Here is a 14,820-nt window from a genome sequence, read left to right as displayed (position 1 = left end):
AAATTTTTCTTAAATCTGTGCTGAAAAAAGCAAATAACAAATATTAACAGAAAGAACTTGACCATAGTCTATTATTACTATTTAGTTTTTCATTCTGCATAGCTCTTACACTGAAATTATATATATCAGTATTTTGATGTGTCCCAAAAAGAACAGGTATGATTTTAAGGATAGTTTTACACTTGTACAAGTTTAAGAACCACTGTTCTTGATAAAAATTGATTTTTTGAATTAGGAAATAGTGTTATATGTTGAAAAATAAATAGAGTACTACAAAGATCGGTTTAACGTTTATTTACTTTGCATGAAAGTTGTTATAAATAGGTAAAAAGTTGCCCCTACCCCACATGGGATTGTTTTATTAATGTAAATGAGTTTTATTTTTTGACCTTACAGGAGCCCAGGCTTGTGTGCTTGTATTTTCTACCACTGACAGGGAGTCTTTTGAAGCAATTCCCAGTTGGAGAGAGAAAGTAGTAGCTGAAGTTGGAGATATACCCACGGTTCTTGTACAAAACAAGATTGATCTTTTGGATGATTCTTGTATAAAGAAGTAAGATGACTACTTTTTTTGGGTGGGAGAAGGCAATAATTCTACAAAAGTTAAAACGTTTTACATTTTAATTTTTGCCTAGGCTTTAAAAACTTAGGAAAGTTTTTTATAAAGATTGCCTAATTAAAATTTCTGTGAGCTACTCTTTGTGATTGAATTGGGTTAAAAAATATTCATACTGAATTATAAGTAGAGAAAGTTAAAAGAATACACTTTGAACATCCATTTAGGATTCCTGTCTTAGGTCCTTGCACCACAAATCCAATTTTTCATGTTAACTGACACCTAAATGTAGTAATAATGTTAGGAAAAATATCTCTAGAAATTTTTAATGCCCACAGTAAGTAGCTATCCTATGTTGATGAATTTAAATAGATAAAAAGTTCAGATTCATATAGGCTTAAATTTGTGAATAAAGTTTAGCATTCAGAAATTTCTGTCTATAAATATTTACTTATTGCATTATTAATGTTTTTACTAGCTTTGAAAGTCTTTGGCCTTTACCTGATTTTTTGTGTGTGTCCTTGTATAAGAAATTAAAACAGATTTCCCCAAAGATTTATTATTGCATTGTTTATGTGGGTCAGGAATTTGAGAGAGGCTTAGATGGGTAGTTATGACTCAAGAGTTTTTCATGAGATTGCAGTCAAAATGTCTGCTAGTGTTGTATCACATAAAGGCCAGATTGAGACTGCAAGATCCACTTCCAGGTAGGCTCACTCAGCTTTTGGCAGGAGGCTTTAGTTCCTCACCATGTGGGCCTCTCCTTAGGGATGCTTGAATGTTCATTTGAAATGGTAGCTAGTATCTCACAGAAAGGCTGATCCAAGAAAGAGCAAGGTAGAAGCCATGATGTTTTTAGTAATCTAGCCTCAAAAATCACATTCCAGCACTTCTGCTATACAATATTGGTCACACAGAACAAACCTGATACAAAAACAAACCTCTGGGAGGGGACTACACAGTGGCGTGAATATCATTGTGTGCCAGTTTAGAGCATGGCCACTATAGTCCAAATAAAACTAAAATTAGGCACAAGTAGGCATTAATATATACTGACTTTGACTTTTGGCAACAAAGTAGTCTCATGGCCAGTAAAAAAAGTAATTCAGTGTAGAATTTTTAGAGTGTAATTAAATGCAAATATTTTAAAAGAAGAAGAGAATTGATTAAAGTATTACATAAAGAAAAGTGATGATTAACTTTAGGGCTAGAGATGTGACTTTATAGGAAAGTGTTCTATTTTAGAGATGCAGTGTAATGGTTGGTGAAGACTAAAAATCCCATTCAAGCTCTAAATGAGAATATAACTTTCAACTGGTTTTATTTGACTTGGTTTCAATATCAGGGTTCTTTAAAAACAAATATGAAAAATTTCTAGAAGGTCTGATTCCTCCCTTCCCCCATCATAAAAGTGGTTTTTTTTTTTAAAGGAGCTATCAGAAGTTACCTTTATAAAGCCTTTTTTTTCCTCCCCTGAATTGATGTGCAGTGAGGAAGCTGAGGCACTGGCAAAAAGGTTAAAGTTAAGATTCTACAGAACATCAGTGAAAGAGGATCTAAATGTAAATGAAGGTAAATTGCTGTTTAAAAAATTATTGTATCAGAAGTTTGTGCTATTTTTTTGTATACTTTTTCTATTGTGTTTAGAAATTATATTTGTGATAAGAACAAAATTTTCTCTTTGATACCTATCATTAAGTAAGATTGCTTCTTCATGTTAAGGTACTTATTTACTAAAGTCCTTAAATATTTATTACTCTCTTGAACAACACTTGGGTGTTTTTTAGGTTTTTTTTTTTAAGGAAAATATTTTTTAAAAATCTAAGCTATCTCTGTGAGTGTGTATAAGTGTGTTTTTAATGCATACCTTTTTTTTTTTTAAATCTTCTGTGTTTCAAATTACTGCATACTTTTAGAACTCTAAGGTTGTAAATATTCCACTAGGTTGTGATGACCTTAATTAATATTGCCCAGTTTAAGAAAGTGAAATTAGAGAAAGATGCCAGTTATTTTTCAGATTCCCGAATTGTCACTTATATTATTAGATTGCAACTCAATTGTTACCCAAGATAGTATTCTTCACCTGAAGAAAATAGCATCTTTTTAAGAGTGAGGCAGTTATCCATGGCTAAATATTAATCACTATTTAAGTCATTTTCACCAAAGAGCCAATAATTACAAGTATTATTTCTTTACTAATGAAATACCACAGTAAAAGTATTATCATTGTACTTTTCAAGTTAGCTCAAATAATTTTTAAAAGTTCAATTTCTAACTAGATTGTGTGCAAATACCAATTTAAGTTTACATTTGTTGAGTAAGTATAAATATTATCATAAGTGGTGTCAAATAACAGATTTTTCAGCATAAATCATACTGATCTGATGGGGGGTGTTGTGTTTTTATTATAGTTTTTAAATATTTGGCTGAAAAATATCTTCAAAAACTCAAACAACAAATAGCTGAGGACCCAGAACTAATGCGTTCTAGTAACAAAATTGGTAAGTACCCAGCAAATTTTAGCCTGTGCTTACCAGTAAATTTATTTTTCATTTGTTATTTTATTTGCTTTTTTTAATAATATATTTATTTATTGAAGAAATGTAGTAAGATAGTATTAGATCAATGATTTTTTTTTTTACGTAGATACTATTTTATTTATATCTATTTTTTGAGGCAATAGACTTATTTTTCCTCCCCAAATTTCGGTAGAGATATTTAAGTGCCTTGTATTCTTCAGGTTAAATCAGTGATTCTTAAGAGAATAAGATCTTTTGTTAAAAGGAATATTGAAAAAAAGTTTTTACTGCTGAATTCTTTAGATGCATTTGATATGTTAAAGAAAGGAGAAATTTTAAAGTCTTTTTATAAAACTCGGTCTTTTATAATAAAGGAGCTTTATAACACTTGTTCTTCTGATTCTCTACTTTCAGTGTCTCTTACCTTTTCTCTTTCCTACCATCTTACTCATTACCCGATAATGAATTTTTAAATTTAATACTAAGTGTTAGGAAAAGTTTAGCATTCCCTGAACGAGTGTGTTGTCTTCTCTTTAACAATGAGAATAGACTGATCACCTCTCCAGTTTTACTTAGGCTTCCAAGAAGATGAGAACCATATTTGTTGGTTCTAAAGCAGCTGTGTTGTCTATTAAGGACTTCATAGCTGTATTCCATGCCTGCTCCTACTACATACACATAAACACACATCATTTTCTTCACATGTTTTAATTTACATTTTCCTTTGGCTCTGCCTTCTTTTTTCTTATTTTGCCATTTGGATTGCATGTGTTCCTATTGACAGACACCTCAAATGCATTGTGAAACAAGATAGGACATTTTTGCAGTAAGCTTCTAATTAGTCTGGTCTCCTTGTCTCCACTTGTCTTCTTCTAGGCCACTGATTAAAACTCTTTGATAGGTTTTCATTGTGAAGCAAAGTATATGCAGACTCACACATTGTATGATTTAAAGACAGTTTCATCCAGCTTACCTGTGCAGCCTTATATCCCACTATTCTGTATGTACTCTATTGAACAGCTCCCTGAAAGATCTTGCTCTTTCCTGAGCATACCCAATGCTTTCTTACCTCTTTATCTCTGCTCATTTTGGTTCTTCCATCAAGAATGGCCTTCCTTTTCCATCTTTTGTTAAAGAACTCTATATTCCTCAAAGACTGTCTGGAAAGCTCTCTCAGCTATGTCTTTGGAGGAACACACAGCCTCCATGCTTTTCTCCTAAAAAACAGATATCTTAAGTCCAGGGAATTGCCGAGTATCCAGTTCCACCTTCTTCACGTAGTTTTTCCTTTCTTATGAACTAGATGTAATAGGTCCTTCCTTTGAACCACCCATAGGATCTTGTGCCGCTTTTAGTGCCACTTAGCATATAACGTTTTATAACGTCACTTATTTGTATAACGTCTAATCTCACATACTAGATTGTAAACTTCTTGTTGGCAGGAATTGGTCTTGGTCATTTTTGTATCTCTGATAGCATCTTACTCAAACTTTTGTTTACCATGGATGCTAACTAGTTCATAAACTGAAGATTACATTTTGTGATCAGTACAGTTAAAAATAGAAACTATAATAATTAGTCTTCATTTCATTACTTTTATTTACTCATCACTTTATCTGTAGCCTACTTTTTTGTTGTTTTAGCCTACAAACAGGAAAGTCCTATATTATGTATGAGCTTTCACATATGCACACATAAAAACACATATGTTTTTATTAACATAAAATCACACAAGTACGGTTGTTGACTACAAATCAGGTGTTCTTGAGGAAGTTATATGATGTGAAGTTATTAAAATTATCATGTTTACTCATCAAAAATTTCTCAAATATATTATTAATGAAAAGATGGAGAGATATATGTAGCGTGTGACACCATTTGAGTAGAAAAGGGAGTTTAAGATTATGTATGTATATGTATATATGTACAGTTTTGCCTGCATATGCATAAAATATCCCAGGAAGAATATATAGAAAAGCTGATAACATGCTTGCCTTAGGTGAGGGGTTCTAGTGATCAGGGGATTAGACTTCACTGTGACTTTTTGTATCCTTTGAATTTGGACCCATTTGTATTAGTTATTAAAAATAAATGAAAGTGCTCACTTCGGCAGTACCTATACTAAAATTGGAATGATACAGAGAAGACTAGCATGACCCCTGTGTAAGAATGATACACAAACTTGTGAAGCGTTCTGTATTTTAAAAAAATAAATAAAATGAAAACAAAAGCTTAAAATTGCAGTGTACTTGAAAATATTAAGGATTTTTACTAAGAAGCTGGATGCAAAGGTTGGTAATCCTGAGGTTTATCACTTTCAATCTCTGTTTTCCTTTAATTTAACAGGTGTCTTTAACACTTCTTTTGGAAGTCACTCGGGTCAGAATTCAAGTACCATTAATGGTGGAGATGTCATCAATCTTAGACCCAACAAACAGAGGACCAAGAAAAACAGAAATCCTTTTAGCAGCTGTAGCATACCCTAAAACATTTTTGGGGAGGGAAAAATTGAATGATATTGTTCAATTCACTTAGAAATGCATACAGCTGTCATGGTATGTTTCAAGTCTTTTAGCAGACTTTGTACCTAATGGCTCTCTGAAAGTTGGCAGACTTAATATTGCTCTGGCAATATTTTTCAGAATGTAGAGTGAGACTTCTGGTGGAAAAATTACCACCCTGTGGACTCATTTTTATTTTTTACATTAGACAAAGCTTCTCCTGTTTTTGAAGGAACGCTAGAAGAAATGTCAAAAAACAGTTTTTGCTGAATTTTAAAATGTTGGGAATATAAATGAAACTCCTAACTATATAGGTACATCTCTTAATAGTATGAATCCAGGAAAGATAAGAAACATTCTTTTTCTGAATTTGACCATCTAGCTTTTCTGACAAATAGTATTGAATCTGAATTCTTACCAAAATTAGTAATATGGAAAGATAAACCCTAATTATGCCAGGCTGCTGTAGTCTACTACTTTGATTAAACTACTTTGGCAATGTTACTTGTGCAATACCTGTATCATATAGAATGTGGAGGTATGCATGCAGATATCTGGTACTAAAGTAAACTGAAGGTATGTGCAGTATTTAAGGAAACTTAGATTCTTATGAATACATTCCTAAAGTCATTTACACATTTTGTGTATGTTAAAGTTTTTATTTTCAAATGAGAAATTCCAGACATATATTTTGCAAAATGAGCTTGGATTTAAAAAGTGCTTTGTGCCAAAAATATCATACCTAAATTTTATAGTGCTTTATTATCATTTATATTGTTTGTAATCTCAAAGCAGTTTTCCCCTCTGACAGGATAAACAGGAGTATAGACATTTTAATTCTAGAGAATCTCCCAGGTGAGACTTGTGATAAAATCTGAGAACTAGTTTTTCTGTATGTCCATCTGTAAGTGTGGTAAGTTTGTGCTGTCATAAGGTTAGCCAAGTCCCTAAGCAGATACACAGCTCATCTGCAGATACTCATTAAGTTAAGTCCTTCGAAGTGCAGTGCTGCATCCAGTACCTTTGGCTGTTGACTGAGAACCCAATTTTGAACTTTAAAATTATGCTAACAATTTTTTTAATGAGATTTTTTTTTGTCTGAATCCAAATTATGAATTTTATAATGCTCTACAACTCTTAAAACATTCCTTTGTTTACACATTTTTGTATGGGATTTTAAGATTATCACTTAAAAATTTCTATAATCTAGGGTTTGTGTGGTGCTTTCTCAAGAGCTCTGTCAGCACCAAATACAAAATAATTGATGTTAATATGTAATCATGTGTCAGAGCATAAGTTTTCTGAGATTATTGAGTGAATTCTGCTAAAACTGATTATAATTCATCAGTAGTTTGTTTTTAACCTATAAATAACCCCATTCAATTTACATAGTTTTAATTGGATTTCAAAATATGTAAAAATAACTTTTCCAATGAAGTATGAGTATCATGAAGTCATTTTTCATTATTTGTACCAAATACATAATGCGTTATGTATAATGCTTGTGTATTTTATCTTGTTTTTAAGTCTTCCATCAGCACCATCCTCACCCCTGCACAGATTCAGGCTAAGAACATAATAGAATTTTCCAGAGCATCCTTGTTAAGTGATCAAGAATGTTTGCTTTTCATAATATTGAATGATCTGGCATTATCTATTCCAAAGTAATATAAAATGTTTACTCTTATGATCACCAGTTGTCATCACTCTCATTGCTGGCAGTGGGATAGGTGTTAGGAAAAACTCAGTTCCTCACCTAACAGTGGACACCTGTTAATAACTCATTGTTCCTTTTCCACTCTCTTGAAATGCATTCTCTTGTAAATTTTTGCACAAAATACATTTTGCAGCAAATAGTTTTAGGGTTTTCATTAGTACAAAAATCACATTATATAATATGTTGTAGTTCTATTTCACATAGCAGTTAAATGAGTGTGGTTAGAAGTTTTTCTTTATAAAAAATGAAATCTCTGTTGATGGTTCCAGTTCCCCTAATATTTGTAATATGATTTAATATACATAATTATGTCTTTTCTTTTTACAAGAGCCAAAGAGACCTTTGTTATATATTTGAGTTTTAAATTTGCACTGCTATATTTTAAACCTAGCTATAATTAATCATTTAAAATAATTAAGTAGGTCTGAAAATTGGCCATAAGTGATACTATTAAGTAATTTCTTAATTAATTGTGAAGAGGTAGAGCTGAGCGCTTCTGCCAGGTCTCCCTTGTAGCAAAGCTTAACCCAGCAGTATTGTGCCTCTCCTCTATGTTATATCCTAGGGCTTGTATCACTAACATTAAAAACTTCTTTCTATAAGACTTTTCCTTCTTCTAATAACTGTATTCCATTTAATAGAACATTAATGCTACAGCAAACCTTGTCCAAAAACTCTTGCAGTTGTACATTTGTCTCTAATCTACTTTTTCACATTTGGCTACTTTTTAGCACATAGATAAATAGCTGTGGGATAACTGTCCTATTTTTAGTTCCTCAAGTTTCCTTTTCCTTTTTCAGTCTCTGCCTATCAAATTAAATAGCATACAGAGTAGCCCACATATGGCAACACAGTTAAATAAAACCAGGTTAAATGGTCTCCCTTTTTTCTGTCCCAAGTTGATAGCATGCACATACTTTTTCAAAATTAAGTAAAACTAACACTACCAAAAAGAGGATGAACATTACACATTTTGGAATTAAGTTAGATGGTTTTCAGAAGTTGGCAATGCAGTGCTTAGAAAGAATTCCGATTAATGAGTACTCCACTGTGCCTGTGATCTTTTTGAAGATCTTAGATTGGTGAGTAGGTCTTAGGATTTAATGACATGACATAATTATACTACTTTAATACAAGATACAGTAATTGTTAGCATCCCTTTTGAAACCTCTGAAATGGTTACTGTTAACCTGCTAAAATACTGCCATTAATATATCATTAGACTTAAATGTTTTTCTAAAAAAAAACTGGACTCACAGGGTGGAAACATTCATTTACTTATCACACACTGCACAATCCTCTAACAAAGAGGTAGATTTAGTTGCTTTGCACTATTGGAAATATCATGTGTACCCTTGTCACTGTTTAAGTTTCTATCTGTAAAACACTGTACATGTGAAAACTTATTTGCAAATGGTAAATATTTAAGACCACAGTGGATCTGCACTAAGTAGTCACCAACTCTCAGATAGCTGGACGATTTGGCATAACGACCTTTATTGGGCAGTGCTCCTTCTCTCTTGAACTATCTGAAGTAGGATGATTGTGACTAGTCTTTTAAAAGTAAAAACTTGGGATGAAAAGAAAAATGAACCCCTTCTATATTTTGTTACTATTAAAGATTTTGTAAATTTGAATGGATAGCTCCTTGTATGTATTGCTATTGGTAAGCTTAATTTAAATATACTTGATAAAAATTTCATGAAAAATGAATTCCAATTAAAAATGCATTTCAAAGCTAGAATTGTGTGATGTATGTGTTGTATATCTTCAACATGGAACCAAACAGTGAAGGTATAATGCTACTTTTTAAAAGATCTAAAAACCTAAGAATCTGTCATATTTCAGATATCCTGCTAGTATTTAGCATATCCATTTTATGGGCAGTGGATATTTAATGCAACTTAGCACTGTGGTTTAAATAATTTGCCTTGGAAACTGTTTCTATTATAATTTTATGATTACCAGTATGTTTTAAATAAAAGTTTTTTGTCTTGTTTTGAGGCTTTTGACCCTTGAAAAACACATTTACTTTCTTGTGGTATACATGTATAGTTCAAGTTTATTTAAGTTTATTTAACAAGTGCTTTCCACAGGCTAAGTGCCTTGCATGCAGTATGGGAGCACTATTACCTGATTTTGCAGTAGGGGTGGGCAGGGACCCCAGAGTTTAAATGACTTGCCCTGAGGCTTTCTGCTGGAATGAGGTGGGGCTGGGCCTCTGTGCCATGTCTTCCTGTCCCAAAGCTTAACCCAGCAGAGTTTTGCCTCCTATGTGTTTAATGTTTTGTCCCAAGGCTTGTGTTATCTTGAGATCTCTGAGTCTGATGATTACATATGGAGGTGTATTTATAATAATTCCTAGATCTGGGTGGTGGGTCAGTTTTCCAATGTCAGATATCTCAAGTCTTTTCTGACACCCTTTGTCAAATTCTTGCATAAGTCGTGCCAAACTTAAACTGTCTGATTACCCCTGGAATATTGCATATTAAAGATGTTACCGAAGTCAACTTTCACCAAAATTGCTAGTGACTGCCATAGTGATTTTAAGCCCACTATATGCAAGGAAAGCATGTTTGCTACAAGTTTTGTGGTTTGAGGTGAACAGTTAAAAAACTTGTGTAGTCTAGTTCAAGTTGTTTACCTAGTTTATGGTCGAAGACTTAACCATGTGGTAGTGTCCTTGAAAACATCTGAAGGAGTGTTACCATTCATCCATTGCCATTTTGCTTGGTTGATGTATGACCAGACACACACAACTAGAGAATGGCAAAGCTCAAGCTCACTGGCATCCTTGTTGCTTTTTCTTTTCCAAGATTCTCAGCTCTTTCCTTTTACTTTCATTTGTCTTTGAATAATTGTAGACAGCACTATCATATATATGTATCAGCATTAATCAGTCATTTGAAAGAGATAAAACATGGGTGTTCACTAGTTGAAATTATTGCATGTAATTTACCATTTGCTAAAGTCCGACTTGGCTGCATTGGCTTATTGTAAACATTCTTTCTTGCTTCCTATTTTAACATGTGGTAGCAGAGTTCCAATTAGCTGACTACCTCTTCAGGATGAATTCTAAGCATTTTGAGTCAGGAAGTTAGCATGAGCTCAATAGGAACAACCAAACTTGCATTCATTGCTGTGTCCCTATGCATAATACAGTCTATGGCTAATGCTTTATTAAAGGGCAGATGCCATTCGTGTAAAATATAGTGTGAATTGTGCCATCTGGAGGATGCAACACTAGTACTTGGAGGGAAACACTCCTAGAAGCCACCAGTTCACATGTAGCTTTCCCCTTCTAAGGCCTCTGAAAGCTTTAGGGATATTTTTTATTTTTTTAGATTTTTATTTTTTATTTATTTCTCCCCCAGTCCTTGTCATTTGCACTTGCTATGTCTGTTCATATTACTTGTTAGGAGGCATCAGGAACAGAACCCTGGTCCTCTGATGTAGGAGGGAGGTGCCTGATTGTTTGGGCCACCTTTGCTCCCTGTTTTGCTATGTCAGTCATGTTTCTCTTCTCAGGTCTCTTGTTGCATCAGCTCACTGCGCCTGCCAATCGTATCAGCTTGCTGTCCTGCCCATACTCTTTAGGAAGCACCAGGTACCTCTGCTCCCTGCTTTTGTTGTGTCTTTCACTGTGTTTTTATTCTTGTGTTTCTTGTTGTATAATCTTGTATGAGCTTGCCCTGCCTGTCTCTTGTGCCAGCTCGCTGTCGTCTTTAGGAGGCACCAGGAACCCAACCACAGACTTCCCATGTGGTAGGTGGGAGCTCAATCATTGGAGCCACATCTCCTTCTCTAGGGATTTTCTTTTAATGTCAGTGGTCCTTAAATTAAAATACCAGTAGTCTCAGTTGTGTATTTTTCAAACTTTTAATTGAGCAGGATTTTCACTCTGCCCTCAGTTGATGAACACTAAGAGCTCTTCTGTCAAACACTCTGCAGCTGTTTGCTATCTTCCACATTTCGGGGGTAAGGGGGGCTGTCCTTAAAGGGGAAGGCAGGGAGCAGGTTTCAAGAAGGGAACATTCAACTGTTTGAGGAAGCAGTGCTAATGAGGGATGGCTGAAGGGCTATCCTAAAATTGTGCATTACATTCTTGGAATGGTACAGAATTGGGACAGGGCTATCATGGAATATGCCAACATAACCTAAATTCCATTATATTCTAAAGCCAAATATTTTCTATATAAGAGATATTAGTTTAAGTGAGGGTAAAATGCGATGCTTGGGAGTTTCATGATCTGAAAATTACACTATCATTCTAAAAAGCGCTTGCTAAGGAGAGGAGAGGCAAGATGGTGGCAGAGTAAGGAGCTCCAAAAGTCAGCTTGTCCTACCGTGCAGTTAGTAATCAATCAGAGCTACCTAAAGCACCTGCTTGGGGGTCCAGAAAACCAGAAAAGTATCTTGCAAATCTTTGGTAGAACTGAAGGAAGATACCCATCTGCAGTGACAATTTCGTAAGTAGAGCACTCCATACCACAAAGGCCACTGCCCATCCCCTTCTGTCATCGTAAGATGTTCCAGTAACTCTTCCCTGTCTGGAGCTGAAAGCTCCAGCAAGGGCACTGATTTTAGCTACTGGATTAGTAAATTTGGCTGGCTGAAGTCTAATGCTAAGAACAGCTAGTTTCAACCTGTCCAAGTCAGAAAAGAGACTGGTAGCCTCCGCTTTCACGTCACCCCCAGCATGAAGGGAAGAGGAGCTAACTGGAAATCACAGTGATGGTAGGAACAAGCTTTTTTCCATCCAGGTCGAATTGTGGCTAGCCTAGGCTCCAACCTCACCTTGGGCAGGGAGGAAGCCAGTCCCTGCACCAGCCTCTCCAGGCAACTGCAGGGACTTTCAGCCCACATGAACTAGATTGCTGGGTGCCTGTGGCTCCATCACTGCCCCCCAAATAGGATAGGAGGAGGGTGACAATTCCCCAGCCTCTCTGGGCAACTGCAAAAGCTTTTGGCACACACAGACTGTATTGTTGGACACCTGTGGCTCCATGCCCATGCCCTGATAGGAGAGGAGAGGGGCGGTGTTTCCTCAACCTCTCTGGGCAATTGCAGGCACTTTTAGCCCACATGGGCTGGATTATTTGGCATGCCTGTGGTTCCATCCCCACCCCAAAAAGGGCAGAAGGGACAGTACTTCCTCATCCTCTCAGGGGAACTGCAGGCACATTTGACCCACATGGACTAAACTTTGGGGCACTTCTGACACTCCATCCCCACCCATGGCAAGGAAGAGGGGGGAACAGTGCTTCATCAGTCTATCGCAACTACAGTCTGTTTTGACCCCAGTGGTTTAGTTTGCTGCCAACACCTGTGGCTCCATCACTGCCCAGGTTGGGGAGGAAGGGCTGTGAAGCTTCATCAGTCTCTCCAGGCAACTACAGATGGTCTTGGCTTGCATGGCTTGGATGGCTGTACATGGTGTGGCTCGATCCCTACCCCTGGCAGCAGGGAAGAGAAGGAGAAACTTCACCGGTTTCTGGGGCAATGTGGGCAGCTTTGGCCTCCATAATTATTTACAGTACCAACTGCATCCTTAGCTCCTACTGCACAACTAGTAAAGGAGAAAGGGCAAGAAAGGTGAAAAGGAGCTGAAAAAATCAGATTGGCTAAACACAAGCCACTATAAATTCCAAATTAAGTTGAACCAAGTATCAAAGAGGGGCTGTAGCACAAAGGAAATCAAATAGAATGCTCTAGATTGAGAGACTGCACCCAGAATAAAGATATCTAGTAAACCAAATGCCAAGACACCAACAAAAATTTACAATCCCTATGAATAAACAGGAAGATATGGCCCAGTGATGCCCATAGGCCTCCAAATGAAATAAAGGAGTTCAAAGAACCAATCACAGCTGTTCAAACAAATCTCCTTAATCAATGAGATGGCTAAAGTAATTAGGACATTAAAAAGACCAGGCTAAGCACAAAATAAAATGTGAAAGCATACATAGAAAAACAGCAGATCTTCTGGGAATGAAAGGGTACAATAAAAATAATCTGGGAGAATAAAAAAAAAAATACACTGGAAGGGGAAGTGGATTTGGCTCAAGCAGTTGGGCACCCACCTACCACATGGGAGGTTCCCAGTGCCTCCTAGGGAAGCTGAGCAAGATGGCAAGCTGACACAATGGGCTTGTGTAGCAGGCTGATGCAACAAAGAGACACAGGGGGAGCGAAGGTGGTTCAAGCCAATTGGATACCTCCCTCCCACATGGGAGGTCCCAGGTTTGGTTCCCAGTGCCTCCTAAAAAGATCACACAATGAACAGACACAGCAGACAGTGAGCATAAATGGAGGATGGGGGGAGAAATAAAATCTTTAAAAAAATACACTGGAGGTATATAATAGCAAAGTTGAAGAAGCAGAAGAAAGGATTAATGAGCTTGAAGACATGGCCACCAAAAGCAAATGAAAGACAAGATAAAGAAAAGAATGGAAAAAATTTAACAGGGTCTCAGGGAACTAAGTAACAGCAAGAGACGTGCACATATATGTGTCATGGATGCCCCAGAAGGAAAAGAGAAGGGAAAAGATGCAGAAGGAATATATGAAGGAATAATGGTAGAAAACTTCCCAACCCTATTGAAGAACAGAGCTATCTGTGTCCAAGAAGCAAAACAAACTCTCATCTGCATAAATCCCAGTAGACCTACTCTGAGACATAATAATCAGAATGTCAAATGCCAAAAATAAAGAGTCCTTAGAGCATCAACAAAAAGTGATGCATCACATACAAGGGATGCCCAATAAGAGTAAGTGCTTATTTCTCATCAGAAACCATGGAGGCAAGGAGGCAGTGGTATGGTAATTTTAAGATACTGCAAGCGAAAAACTGCCAGCCAAGAATCTTATATCTGGCAAGTTTGTCATTCAAAAATGTGGGTAAGTTTAGAATATTCACAGATAAACAGAAACAGAGAGTAACCAAGAGGCAGGCTTTACAGGCAATATTAAAGGGAGTACTACAGCCTGAAAAGAAGACAGGAGAGAGAGGTTTGGAAGAGAATCTAAAAATGAAGATTATATAAGTAAAAGTAACAAAGTATAAAAAGAGTGGTGGAAATAAGACAGATAAAACCCAAAGGTCAGAATGGGTGAAAAACTGCCTTTACAGTAATATTGAATGTTAATGGATTAAACTTCTCAATCACAAGATATAAACTGGCAGAATGGATGAGAAAATATGAGCCATCTATGTTATGTCTTCAAGAGACTCATTTTAGACCCAATGTATTGTAGATCAATACATTGAAAGGGAAAGGTTGGAAAAAGGTATTTCACACATGCAGTAACCAAAAAAAAAAAAAAAAGCTAGAGTAGTTATACCTGTATCAGATGAAATAGACTATTTTTAAAAGTTGCTATTACAGACAAGACATTATGTATTAATAAAAGGGACAATTCACCAGGAAGAAATTACAATCATAAATGTATATGCACCTCACCAGAAAGCCCCAAATGACTTGAGGCAAACACTGGCAAAACTGAAAGAGAAATAGATGTCACTAC

At 35.8% G+C, this 14,820-nt stretch overlaps 1 protein-coding gene and 1 non-coding gene across 4 annotated transcripts in view; both read left to right on the top strand.

The window, feature by feature from the left end:
- The window catches only part of RAB23 (RAB23, member RAS oncogene family), a 43,595-nt gene extending 34,279 nt beyond the window's left edge, over positions 1 to 9,316 (top strand). For all 3 annotated transcript variants that reach the window (XM_058306921.2, XM_058306923.1, XM_058306924.1), the window contains 4 exons: positions 397 to 553; positions 2,046 to 2,128; positions 2,968 to 3,057; positions 5,422 to 9,316. In XM_058306921.2, the coding sequence (XP_058162904.1) occupies positions 397 to 553; positions 2,046 to 2,128; positions 2,968 to 3,057; positions 5,422 to 5,561 (470 nt within the window). In that variant the 3' untranslated portion in view covers positions 5,562 to 9,316. The remainder of the gene's footprint in view (positions 1 to 396; positions 554 to 2,045; positions 2,129 to 2,967; positions 3,058 to 5,421) is intronic.
- On the top strand, positions 5,173 to 5,279 carry LOC131280526 (U6 spliceosomal RNA). Its single transcript, XR_009188131.1, has one exon. It is a non-coding gene; the product is annotated as a U6 spliceosomal RNA (small nuclear RNA).
- Positions 9,317 to 14,820: the final 5,504 nt, after the last annotated feature.

Source organism: Dasypus novemcinctus, chromosome 11 (genome assembly GCF_030445035.2).
Source record: "Dasypus novemcinctus isolate mDasNov1 chromosome 11, mDasNov1.1.hap2, whole genome shotgun sequence".
Lineage (NCBI taxonomy): Eukaryota > Metazoa > Chordata > Mammalia > Cingulata > Dasypodidae > Dasypus > Dasypus novemcinctus.
This window is presented reverse-complemented; position numbering and strand designations above follow the sequence as displayed.